The sequence below is a fragment of the Botryllus schlosseri genome, chromosome 12 (assembly GCF_051294905.1).
Source record: "Botryllus schlosseri isolate E-star chromosome 12, Bs_hap1, whole genome shotgun sequence".
Lineage (NCBI taxonomy): Eukaryota > Metazoa > Chordata > Ascidiacea > Stolidobranchia > Styelidae > Botryllus > Botryllus schlosseri.
This window is the reverse complement of record NC_137247.1, coordinates 11,907,656-11,920,802: the sequence shown is the minus strand read 5'-3', so window position 1 is coordinate 11,920,802 and position 13,147 is coordinate 11,907,656. Positions and strand designations below refer to the sequence as shown.

At 45.1% G+C, this 13,147-nt stretch overlaps 1 protein-coding gene across 5 annotated transcripts in view; it reads left to right on the top strand.

Moving 5' to 3' along the window:
* The window catches only part of LOC145452095 (microtubule-associated serine/threonine-protein kinase 3-like), a 93,969-nt gene that overhangs the window by 55,152 nt on the left and 25,670 nt on the right, over window positions 1-13,147 (top strand). The window contains exon 1 of one of the 5 annotated variants that reach the window (XM_080330309.1): window positions 1,385-3,594. The exons of 3 other annotated variants lie outside the window; for them this stretch is intronic. In XM_080330309.1, the coding sequence (XP_080186435.1) occupies window positions 2,539-3,594 (1,056 nt within the window). In that variant the 5' untranslated portion in view covers window positions 1,385-2,538. Of the gene's footprint in view, window positions 1-1,384; window positions 3,595-11,645; window positions 12,336-13,147 lie in introns of those variants that run through there. One more of the 5 variants, XM_080330310.1, reaches the window with a different exon arrangement.

The following is a 13,147-nucleotide window of genomic DNA, read 5'->3' as shown; positions in this document are numbered from 1 at the left end:
TTCTCAAGAATTTTCTCCATTTTCTTCAACATATTTCCGGTTCCGTTGATACCTTCAGAAAACTTCGATCGTAATGCACTCTGTTTGATCCGCGATATTATATAAACAAAAGATCGCCACCGGAGTGATGTTCGGTGAGATAATAAAGAAACGCAAAACGGCTCGGATAAGGTGCTCCCGGCTCTGTTTGTGAAGTAAACCAAGCTATGATCTCACTTGTGAAATAGTTTCGCGGCGACTTGACTTGGTATTTCTAGTTTTTTTCCGATTTCAAGTCTCGGGTGTACACGCTGTGCGAGGATATAAATCGGTTGGTTTAAGCGTGTAAAAATATTCGAGTCCGCGCGGCAACTTTGGAATCCTTTTAGGTTTGAAAGTCGTGCGCTTGCATGCGTTGATGTGTTCAAATATAGATTGTGATAGATACTCTACACCGCGGCATCTGCGCGGTGGACTGCGGTTGCGTTGCATGACGTTGGAAAGTTGAGTCTAAGGCAATGAAATGGTAGATGATGCTTCTGTAATCGTTTTTGGAATTAAGTGTTGAAATTAGGAAGTTTACGAAGGTCCGTGGATTTTAATCATATGAGCGCGAGCATTGAGCCAGGAGTAATGAGCATCCGACACAATAACGTGCGACACTTGAGCATATGGTCTGAAGCAGTGGTTCCCAACCTTTTTGGATGTCGGAGCCGCATTTCAATCTCGAGAGTAGGTATGGAGCCTAGGGCACTTCAAAAATGACTTTTTTTCTCAAATCGTACTGGCTACTTCTTAAAATTGTTAGGTTACCTAATTTAAGCCTACACACAAAATTTGGTTCAATTCCAGCCAGTAACCGCTTTGCTACAGGAGAAGTAAGTTTCTATTTATTATCTAAAAATAAATAATGAAAAATTTGAAAATTTTTTGTTCACCCCATGAGAGTGTTAGGCTGTCTATAGAAACGATGCTCACCAAATTGTGTTCAATTCCAACCAGTGGAAGCGGAGTTATTGCCGTCGAAAAATTTGGATTTGAATAAAATAGTATTTACGGTGACCGATTCTTTTTTTATTTATTATAGTTGTGCTCACCGTAAATACTATTTTATTCAAATCCAAATTTTTCGACGGCAATAACTCCGCTTCCACTGGTTGGAATTGAACCAAATTTGGTGAGCATCGTTTCTATAGACAGCCTAACACTTTCATGGGGTGAACAAAAAATTTTCAAATTTTTTAATATTTATTTTTAGATAATAAATAGAAACTTACTTCTCCTGTAGCAAAGCGGTTACTGGCTGGAATTGAACCAAATTTTGTGTGTAGGCTTAAATTAGGTAACCTAACAATTTTATTAAGTAGCCAGTACGATTTGAGAAAAAAAGTCATTTTTGAAGAGCCCTAATGGAGCCGCATGCAAACATTCGAGTAGGCTACTTATAACGAAAATTTAAAGGCAGCTGGTCTACCTCAGGATCTCACCACCCAGCTAATTAAAAAACATGCCCAATGCACATAGACTTCTATAGATTCTATATCGGTTATTTTAGCATTTATGGACGCAGAATGGCGAGTGCCATACATTGAATTAAACTGAAAAGGCATATCATTACTACAACTATGTCGTTATGTGATAACTCTTCATACATTCCAGCACTTAACGCACAAGTTTGCGGGGATTACACGATGAGTAATATTGTATTTATTGCAATTTATAGTTGACTATGAGCCGTTACTTTGATGCCAGTAAAATTATGTCGATATTTACTCTTCACGGAGACTATAGATAAAGGTCTATGACCAGTAGAACTCGAGATATAGCCTTCTCTGACGGGTATTCAATCTATTCATCCATGCGTTTTAGGCTTGTCCGTATGAATTCTCTTTCCCGGTTTTCAGAAGCGGCCTTGGACGGCTTTAGACATAACTAATATGAGAATATCCAAAAATTTAGCTTTCATATACAGAAATTGACCATAACTATTCATAGAAACAAACAACAACTGTCGTTTATTATATTTTTGTGGCATATTCAGAGGTCAATTAGAGCCGCAAGATGACTACCTTGGAGCCGCATTCGGCTCAGAGAGCCGCGACTGTGAATCACTTTACCAAAGTTAGGGTTATGGTTAGATTTTATAATGGGCGCGGCTTGGTTACGATAAGTGTTAATTTTGGGGTAATGTGCTAAAGTGGCGCATGGTGGACTGTAGTTTTTCATCGTGTCTCCTGTTCCAATGTCACGTCACCGTTTACGAAGTGTGATAATCCAGTACAAGGTTTGCATAGCGCTATTTTGGGTACTTTTTACCTACGAAACACGATTAGAAGGGACTCTTGGAGAACAGAACTTCAATATACAATTGAATAATATATCAGTTGTGATTTCGCGACCGCCATTGATTGTTCCTTTGCTCTTGCGTTCCCGCGACGCCCGTATAGGTCATGATTATTTGTACGTAGCGTAACTCAGCGGATATACCATCTTCCGCCTATCCGTGGTTGGATTACGCAAGCCCGTCCGGCCGACGGATTCTTTCTCCGACAATGCAAAATGAGTCGCGACAGATCCCCGAAGCCTTCGCTGCTCACCCGGCGTTTGATGTCGCCAGCAAACTGCACAGGAAGCAAGGACGCCGCCAAGTTTCTGTCGCTTCCCGGACGCGGAAGTCTGGACTTGAACGCGAGCGCCGCGGCGCTGGAAAATCGCGCGGTTTCTAGTCACGTGACATCGGACGACAGCGAGCCGTACACTTCCAGTTCGGGGGAGACCGTGGTGGACGAACGCGATCTGGAGTTTATAAAGTGTTTGGAGAGCAGTCGCGATTACGAGAGCTCTATTGCGGACGACGCGAAGACTGCGTCCACTAATGGGAACGCGCCACGTCATCAGCGAGTCTTTAACACGAAACAAGCAAGGGTTAAACCCGGCTCTTCACTTGACACCACGCCTACCGCGTCTCCGGTAATAGCGAGACGGGCCTCGTCCGTACCTTACGGACTTGTTGAAGAGGACGGGTCTGAAAGCTCGAGATTTTTACGGGACTCGCGCGGAAATAGTAGTGACACTAACGAACTTGTTGAAGCGGGCGGGTGCGAAAACGCGCGATTTTTACGCGCATCGCGCGAAAACTCTAGCGACTCGCAGAACTCCAGTCGGTCTACTAGTCTCGACGATGACACGTCGCAATCAAGGCGGCCTTCCGATCTGCCGGAGCTGGCGCGGACTTTCTCGCCTCCGAAATGCCGACGGTCTTACCCGGCCGCGCACGGGAAATCAAACGCCGCGTCTGTGCAGCGCGCTTCCTCTCTCCTGAACCCGAAGACTAGACGCCCGGTTTCTAGGCTGTCGCGATTGCGAAGACGCCATTCCACTGTCGGTTCCGTGCCTCTTCGGCGCGTCACTAGCATACCTGGCTGCCGCGGGAATTTGAGCGGCGCTGTCACGCCGCAGTTTCACGTGATGGAATCGCCCGGGTCGGGGCAGTTCGGGCACAGGCCGGGTTTTCATATGCCTATCTCGCCGCTGGCTACCACTTCGAATCATTGCCTGGTGGGATGTAAGTCGCCGAGGCACCGCGCGTCCGGACGGACCACTCCTAACATATTCGTAAGTTCGTGCGTTTTTTCACGGTTACTTAGAGCAGCCCCTGAAAGTTTACGAGATCAAGCGATCAAGCGACATGGTGGCATTGTCGGGTATTGTCAATGACTTCTTTCTTGGGCCAGGATCGAATCAGAATCAGAACCATTTAAGAAGGAAACGTGACTTACCGTTTGCTAGCTTTCTATTATACTGTCTATTGTTGCTAAATTGTACCGTGGGATTTCCTCTAATTTTCTTTTAAAAGTCATCTTAGCTCTCACGGATTTTTTATATTCTTAAGTGAGTTGCACTCCACTTTTAAACAGTTTGGTGGGGCATGAATCGAAAGCGTTCCAAATTACGTTCGAAATTTCTCCAATCAATGAAGAAGCCTTGAGAATCTCACATATTGGAATTGAGAATAAAATTGAAATATATATGGCTGATCGGCCGGAAAGTTGACCCCTGTCGTCCACGGACCGGCGACTGAAACCACCGCACCAGAGCAATTTACAGCGAGGCTGGATGTGCGACTGTGCGTGTAGAGAAGCCTGTGCGACAATATAATATCAAGGTCTAAAAAACAATAGAATGCTAATCTAGAATGCGGTAGGGACAGGACCCAGGTGTTACTATGGTATTTTGCACCGCACTCGATGATATTCGCATCTTTTATGAACACCAGGTATGCTTACGCGTAAATAAAACAACGAAATATCCTTTAAGCTTAACGGCGTCTTGGAACAGGCGATTACCCTGTGGGTAGGCTACTATTTGCGAGTGAAAGTCGCTGCGCCGATATAATGAATTGTGACGTCACACGAGCGGTGAAGTTGGTGTCGTTCGCTGTGTGCGATATGATATCGCTGCGAATCACGCGCTGCGTGCCTCTTACCACCCATCGCTATGGCACTATGACATTTCAAATTGGAGCGGGTGATACCCCGCCTTTTGCAATGCTGTGAAAGCGGCGTTTCTCGTGCTGCCTTATAGCGAGATTGTGAGCGGTTCAAAGCCATTTCGGTTTGTTTACGCGACATTTGAGTGCCGTTCTGCCGCAGAAATAGCTTGAGGTATTGAGCCGAAAGGAGTTTGCTAATGCATCGGGTCGTTAATTAGGCGTCGGGTTGATTCCACGTACTTGACCTTGGCCGGTAATCGCACTCTGTTACACTTGCGGGCATCTGTTTTGACTAGAGTTACGAGAGCGAGTTACAGACTTGTACTACTGTTAGTAATTGTGGTTTGATGTCGACAACATTGCTGAAATGTCAGAGATTGTCATTGTTTGTGCATTATTCTATTTGGAACCAATTACTGGCTGCCCGGAGCGGCCATCTATTTTGCGATGTGTCTGCTCTCCAGCTTGCTGCAGCATTGCCGCGGGAACACTACGTTTCCTCAAAAGAGGATATGAGGCTTGGCGCACCGCCACGCGCTATAAAACGATATGTATGAATGTATGGTTACTAGATGGTATGTTTCCCCATTTGACACTCGCGACTGGTTTTATGCGTTGAAATTGATTAGTAGGTTGACTGCTTCCGTGTGATGATGTGAGCTTAAACTAGGTTATAAACGAGATGCTATTTTCGTGTGACGTTGCTGCGCTGTATCAGTCTGGCGAGCAATAATTTGCGATAAAATGCCGACACTTTCAACCCTGGTATCTACGAAAGTGGTACGTTGCAACTGTAGGCCGGGCCCCAATTCTATAGCGAAAATCCTTCCGATAGCTTACTTTTATACTCTCCACCTCGCGGGGTACATCTGCGACTCTGCGTGGGATTGTGAATGTGTGGTAATTTGTAAATCTCATTTTGTGCGACGCACAGCCACGTTGTTACCGGCAAATACTTAATCTGCAATTCTGCATTGTATCCGGTATAAAATGCAGCAGACTAATGTACAATTGTACATCTGACCCCGTCGCTCTGTTCAGTGTCCATTGTCCAATCTGAACAAACGAAGAATTGCAAAGTAAACTTGTCGATGAGAGAATGCCGATTTGCCGTGCTGTAATGAATAACTACCATGAACCAACTAACATTACGTGTGCCCGCAAAGGTACGGGTTGATCTCGGATGAGTGAATTCTATAGTAGGATTGGTGCGCCGTGTTACCAAGTACGCAAGGCACACACGGGTAACCGTTTAGCTCCGCCATGATTATGATTGACGCATATGTTTTGGGTCTGTGTAGTTTCGTTGGTTTCCAGCATCAGGAATGGTGTGTATGTTTATCTACATCGTGCCCACGGCCGAGTTAGGTTCTTATAGGCATAGCCGAAATCCAACGCGTTCGTAGCTAATCTCGATAGGCTCGATACAGAACCAATAAACCGCGCGCTGTATGAAGTGGCCCCCTCGTATGCTTTCGCATTTTAGTAGTTTATCAGTAACGAAGTAGGCCTACTACTTGAACTAGTCTTTACTCGGTTTTGTGCACCCGCTTCACTGGGCACAGGTTATTTGCGTTATGGTACTTTTTTTCTTCCGGTAAAATCGTATCAAATGCAAGCACTTTGCGGGCATATTCCCAAGGTTCTGTGAATGAAATGTATCCGCTGGCTACTGTATAGCTACGAATTTTTTACAATAGTTTTGCAATAGCACCGCTTTTTGCCAGTAACACTGATATAATATCACAGCTCCAGTCCTGGCTGTTGTATTTTCTGATACCTTGGGAGCGGTGGACTTTCTCTGGTGATGCCCTCGATAGCGGTACCAAACTTCCACCTGGGTTCAACCTTGATGGTTGTACTTCTGTTATGCGTTCAATGAAATAATATAATATGCCCGGCGCGACTTGGTAATATTCGAGATCTACATGTTTGCAATCAATCGAACAGCGCCATGCAGTAATTACGTAATTCTCAAAACCACGCAATGGCAAAGCGCATTTAAAAACGATTTGCGGTAATTATTGCTGCCTCATCCAACTGGATCGACGAATCACCCTACTAACCCCTGGATGATGATAGCCCAATAGCCCATAATCTAATATAATGTAATTAACTCTAAAGACGCGTACGGCAAAAGTGGGCTGCGACTGTGGTCAGTGGATATTCTAATTTCAGAACGACGCCGGTTCCCGAATACCGTACGCAGATTTATCATCAATGCCGTCAGTGGGTACATTTTCCGTCCTTTTTCCCGAAACTCTTGCAAACATTCTACTTTCATGCCGAAAACTCTTCCGATTTGGAACTTTTCCGGCGCCAATATTGGTCGGAATTACCGCCACTTTCACAGTAACTAAATTAAGTTACAGTGGCACGGGGCTATGTTGCCCAGTGCTATGACAATTTCAGTCGTAAATGTGATGCAAACATGACCCAGACCAAAAACTACTTTTTATTTTACAAAGCCCACATTGTAAGAGGTCTGCAGTTTTGCCTGATACGTTAAGTAGTGTAAGTCTTCCAAATCCATCTGGTGTACATTAAAACCTAGAAATACTTCTTTGAATACTTCTTTACGGGCCTCCGCTCCGGATCCGGTGTTTCCAAACTATGCAACATTCTACCGCGCAGTCGCCGTCAAGATATCTATTGGTTTCCGTACCGTCGCAAAACGGCGGGAGTACACATTTTCTTTTCCACTCAACGAAATATGGAGATTCGAAATGTTTGTTTGTTAAACCACCCGTCGCCGGCCTCCGTGCGACTCTCTGCGTCATACTTGTTGGAAAACAAGACGTAGTGTTGTCATCGTTGTACCAAAACATGGTGTTGCCGGATTGGACTTTGTTACCGAGAAATCATGGAAAGATGATATCTAAAATATCTCTGACCCACCCTCTTTGCCGGCTCCGTACCCGATGCCAATCAAAGGTGTTGAATTGAGGCTTTGTTTTGCCCCTGTCGCAGCTGTGCCTCTTTGTCTCAAAGCTGTATTGTCTCGGCTGTCGGTGTAGTATATCTCTGCCGTTAAAATCGTATTATATAATATTGCATTCAAAGTCGAGCCCCGTAATAACCGCAACCGCAAGAATTGTAATCCACACTTCTACAATCAACAGCTATGTCACCACACTGAAACGAACCAGTAGCCGCCCACTAGACGAATTTCGCACATTGCAGGTGTTAAGGGCCGCAATACAACAATACAGAACTCGGAGGATTTTTTGCCGAAAAGAGTCCTACCACTTACGGGGCAAACAAGTGAAAAATTACTCTCGCCGCGAAATTATGATACATTTATAGTGCTAAAACAAATATTTAACACAGGACGACCATAAGCGCAGACATAGAAGAGAGTAGCTGCTGACCAACCGGTCGTTGCTATGCGCAACCAATCACGTGACCGTGGTACAGCTGTTGATTGATCATTCCAACGGAAGCAGGGCGTATAATAACTTAATTTCGTGTCGAGAGTGTCAATCTATAGTCCTATTATTAATGACCTTGATTGCGGGATATTTTCAAAGCATTGACTGGTGGGTGGTCTTCTGCCAACGCTGTGGCGTTATCTGAATGGCGGGCGATTGAATGAATATATTCAACGCTGACGCGGCCTTCCTGGATTGCCATCGGTTTGCTCAGTTTCCGACAACATTCTGCAGCTTGCGTGTACGACATTGTGTCCACGTTACGGTACGATATGTAAAACTTTCCATTCCTTATCATCGGGCATCGCCGAGGTATTCCTGGTCTCGTACGCGGCGGTAATCTGGCCTTATCAGCTTACGGTTATCACATCCGCGAAGTCTGTGCCCGCGGGGAAGCGTCGATCTGTTGAGTAATACCGCTCTGTTGATAGGGAAACAAAGATGAGCGGATTTACTATTATCAATTCCAAACACCGTTCCGGATTTGAACCGAGAGTCCATATAGTGATCTTCATTCATTTGTAACCTGGCCACAATCCAGGTCCGTACGCGGTCAATGTAGTCGTCGTTGGTCCTCAAGTAGAAGTAGCGTAATGCAAGTATGCAAATAAGAATTATTCTAGGCCTAGTGGGCATAACAACTGAAGACTGTTTATTAGAAGTATTCTAAAAAATTATAAACACTCGCGTAGTAGGTAGTGAAATTCGGCAAAACCTACTTGAGTGCTCCGACAAGCCAGATACACTTCGTTCCTGACCACCCCTGGTACCGACTCAGTTTTGTTCAACTCCGCAGCGAAAAATAGGTGCGGTTTATCTCGGCTCCTCCTCGCCATCTCATCCCTGTAAGCGATGTCTAAAAGAGCCCAGAAGTGGGCCGTGCTACAAGTCGGGAGCTACGTAATCAAAAATAAGGAATATCGGCCTGGTGTAAATCGCCATTGTAGTCGACAAACACCATGAATACCACAATCAGTAACAATACTGTAGCAGTAGCGATTTCCAAGACGTGACAAAACTACTTCATGTACATTGTTCAAGTAGAAATGTACTCGAATACTCGAATGACTAGTTCTTAATCGTAAATGAAGAGACCGGAGGTACAGACTTCAGTATACCATGGAATAATAAATTGATGTTGAAATAAACTCTATTTTTTTCGCTGACAAGAACATGAGTATAACAACTTTTCAATTCTCTACTAGTTGCTGACGATTACCCTGGACGAGTGTCAAACGGAAATATCCGAGTTTATTTCAATATGAATAAATCGTAAATCCAAACTCAAATCGCTCGCTACGCTACGTCACCCCGCGGATAGGACATTTTCGCAGATTTGCTCGCATTCCTTCGGGATTCTGTAAAAGCCGTCCAGTGAACTGGAGATCGGCGCGCTATTATTGACAGGCGAAATTAAACCGAAATACTGTCTGCCGTCGAAGCGAATCGGTGTAAACTTGGCGAAAGTCTCGTCACGGGTATTATAGCCGACCAAGCGATTTTAGTCAGTTTTGAAACGCTCAATGCGTTCACTACTCATTTTTGAACTGGGTGGGTGGATGTGGAGCGGATGGGACCCGCGTCATATTGAAATCGAATACGTAAATTTTGTTGTAGTTCCATACCGTGTGTGAATACCGGTTGTAGCCAGTGATTATGAAATGTTGATAACCGTTTAGGCGATTGTCATACGGAAGAGGAGGTTATTACAGCTTTTCCGTGTATATCCGCTGTGATAAATCAATGCGCAATCTTGCCGATAAGCCTTCAACGGTAAACAATGTATGCCTTTAATCCCGTAATTGCTGGTTTATTCCGCTTTGCAGACGTCTAGCGAAGTGATAAGGTTCGTTTTATACGTTTATTTCGTAGCTAGCACGGATATTGTTACGCTTTTTAGCCTTGGCGATTGAAAAGAGACTTCGAACTTGGTTGACTCAGTACGGTATGTAGAGGCGACCTCTCTTATTTATTGCCGACACTGGCAAAGAGCAGGTTGGAAAGTGTTTGCTTACAAGCTGTGGCTTGCGCCTATGTATTCCTAAAGATTCAATAAATCGTTAAAGTTTGTAGCGAAATTTACGGCTGTCATCCGTCGTCCGAAGTTTTGTTGCTCTTATGACGTGACAGTGCGCGTTTGAGGTTGTCTGTAGGCGGAGGAGTTTGCTAAACCAGCTGCGTTCCGCAACTTGATGCAGTGACACGTACCGCAGTGCAGTAGGTACTGGGTATGACTAGCATGGGCATGGCTAAACTTCTGCTTACTCAGGCTATTATGGATCAGGAAATATCATGATGCGTCCGCGCACATATTGTAATCAACAATTTGCACTGAATCAAATGCATATGTTACCAGTGACGCAGAACGATTCGTTAGTGTTATCTACCGTACGGGTAGCGATCAATTATGCTGCAGACGTAGGAACCGCGCAGTCAGTAGGGTTCAAGGCGCCTAGCGATGGAATAGCTGGTCAATACCGCCGCTGTACATCCTGAATTGTGACCTATTGATCCGGGAATAATGTGGGTGATGATAATATACGTCGTGCCCTTTATTAATACCTACTTACTGTTTTTCGTGGACAATCGCATCAAGTCGTGGATGATTATCGTTTGTAAATACGCGATGGTCACACCAGGATATGTGGATGTTAGTGTGAGAGCCAATCGTGTTATTATTAGTGTTCGGAACTGTCGCGTGAGATCGGTCGATGGGAAGCTACTTCATCTATTTCTTGACCACAATAGTCAGACAAATGCAGTAGCCTACCAACTTCCGTACGCCAGTTTTAAACGATAGAAAATTGACAAGTCGCATTAGAATTGTCGGAAGATGACGACACTTGTTATAGGTAGTGTGACGTCATATCGTGAGGATTAGTATCGAGATTTAGACGAGATCTGTGCCTGTGTGTGCATAGAAAAGTCGAACTTACGTGCATAGTGTACACCAGGGCCGGCCAACCCGTGGCCCGCGGGCCACATTTGGCCCGCGAGAAGGTTTTGAGTGGCCCGCGAGGTAATTTCCGAGATTACTAATATTATCAAAATTGGATGGCACAGATTGTGAGCTTGCAAGTCTAACCAAAAGTTTGATCAGCTCGGCCGCAACACTTGAGATGTGATGACTAAAATATCAGTTCCGACGCATTGGCAGATCCATGAGCCAGCCACATTTTGGAAGATCTTCGTACACTACAATAAAGCAGAATAATTTGCGATAGATTGATCAAAAGTAAAAATTTGCTACACGCTTCGCGCAACATGTTGTCACTCGATTTCTTGCTTCTAATGTTGTTACCTCATTGTGAAGATGAAAGAACGCACCCCATTGTGAAGATGAAAGAACGCCTAATGTATCAGATCGAGCCTAACTATATTCGCCATTACGAGGCACGTGTCGTTCAACATATGCGACCTTGCTTTTACGATCGCAGAAAGACCGTCGATGATGAAATCTAGACACAAAATGATTGACACATGTTGGTCGAAGCTTTCGATATCGATATGTCCATTGTCCAGGTGCCGAATAGTCCAGTCCTTGCAAACTGAGCCCAGCGATATACAGCAGGCCCGCAATATAGTCAAGTGACAATATTATTGACCTATGAACTTCGAAAAACTTTCGCGCTTCGCGCGGCTAGTGGCCCGCGCAATAATTCGTCAATCAAATGTGGCCCTTTGGCTGAAAAGGTTGGCCACCCCTGGTGTACACTGTACAGTGTACACTTGTACAGTGCGGTGATATGCCTTGCTGTCTGTAACATTCCGTTGGTTTTTTCCACACAGTTATTGTGTCTTTTCGATGAGCGTTGAAGTAGTATTGATGTAGGCGGTTGATCTTTGGATACAGTGCCACCGCATCCTTGGTCGTACTCCCTCGCGGGGAAACACACGATTGGAGTATCATGGAACTGGATTCGCCGCTGATGAGGACTCCCAAGAGACCCGCCGATTTGAACCTATCCCCACGTACGCGTAGCGAGGGCGGCAGGCGCAGGCGCAGATCGATTTTCCACAGGGTAGACGACGGGAGACGCAACTCTTTAGGCGTAATCGGAGATGACCAAATCCGGACGATCTCCGGTTTTGAACAACAGCCGGTGAGAGCCAGCTCGCCGGTGCTGGACAGCCCTTTCCGATACGGTACGCTGGCTTTGCGACGGTGGAGCAGCACTCAAATCGCTACCTCAGGCACCGTTGTTTCATCCGCTCATTCGTCCCCGGTGAGATCTCCGAGGGCCCCGTCGATTATGCGAGTTTTGAGCATGCCTTGCGTTGATGAGGACTCTGTGGACTGTGGGAGTTCACCCACGCGGAAATATGGGTCGGCGGCATCGCCCGTGCTGGAAGTCTTATCGCCGATTGAACACAAGGCCTTGCGGGATATGAGAAATTGCTCTTTGCCTATCATCACTGTGACACCGCATGGAGTAAGTATATCGCGCGCGCCGACTGACACCGGTAGCTTTGCAGTCGATTTGTAAGGGGTGTATTATGTATGATTTATCGAGTTCAATCCATTGACAGGGGCGCTGCGCTCTAAATATGATGTGTTGTCATATTAAAGATACAAGTGTGAAAAAACATTTGGCAGCAACAATTTTACTACGAAATCTTCTGTATTCAAACTGCATGTAGATGCGCCGTGGTATCGTAAGACACAGTATCTATCTCAAATTCTCTGCTTGCCCTCGTCGAGAAAGTGGTGCGTGCCGGAAATCTCAGAGGGTTATGAAGTAATGACGCGTGACCTCGACGCCAAAGAGATATGCTAGAGTCGAAACTAACACTCAGTGTAAAAATTTTAAAGGTACCGTAGTTTGAATACCGGTACCAGTAAATAGTCACTGCTAAATAAATTTTCACACGTTTAACTTTAACTCGATACCACATCGTATTTAGTGGCAGTGCCCTTTAAACTCGACAGGCATCCATAAGACATTGTGATTTCGATGGTGTTGTCACGCCAGGTTGTGTCGTGACGTACAGGGGCGGACAAAGTATGTTACGCAATTAAAAGATTTCCATCATATCCTGCAACGTATAAAGCGTTTATAGATTCTAAATTCTTAACTTTGCAGGGGTAAAATTGCATTACCCACCGCTCCGGTTACGCAGTCGATGATTTATATAATTTCTACCGACTGCTCGCATGCCATGATATACTATAAATGAAAAGTCAGCATTGCGGTCGTCTTTTCATTGCCGTAGCTCGGCGCGGATACAGTGTATTTAACCTGCG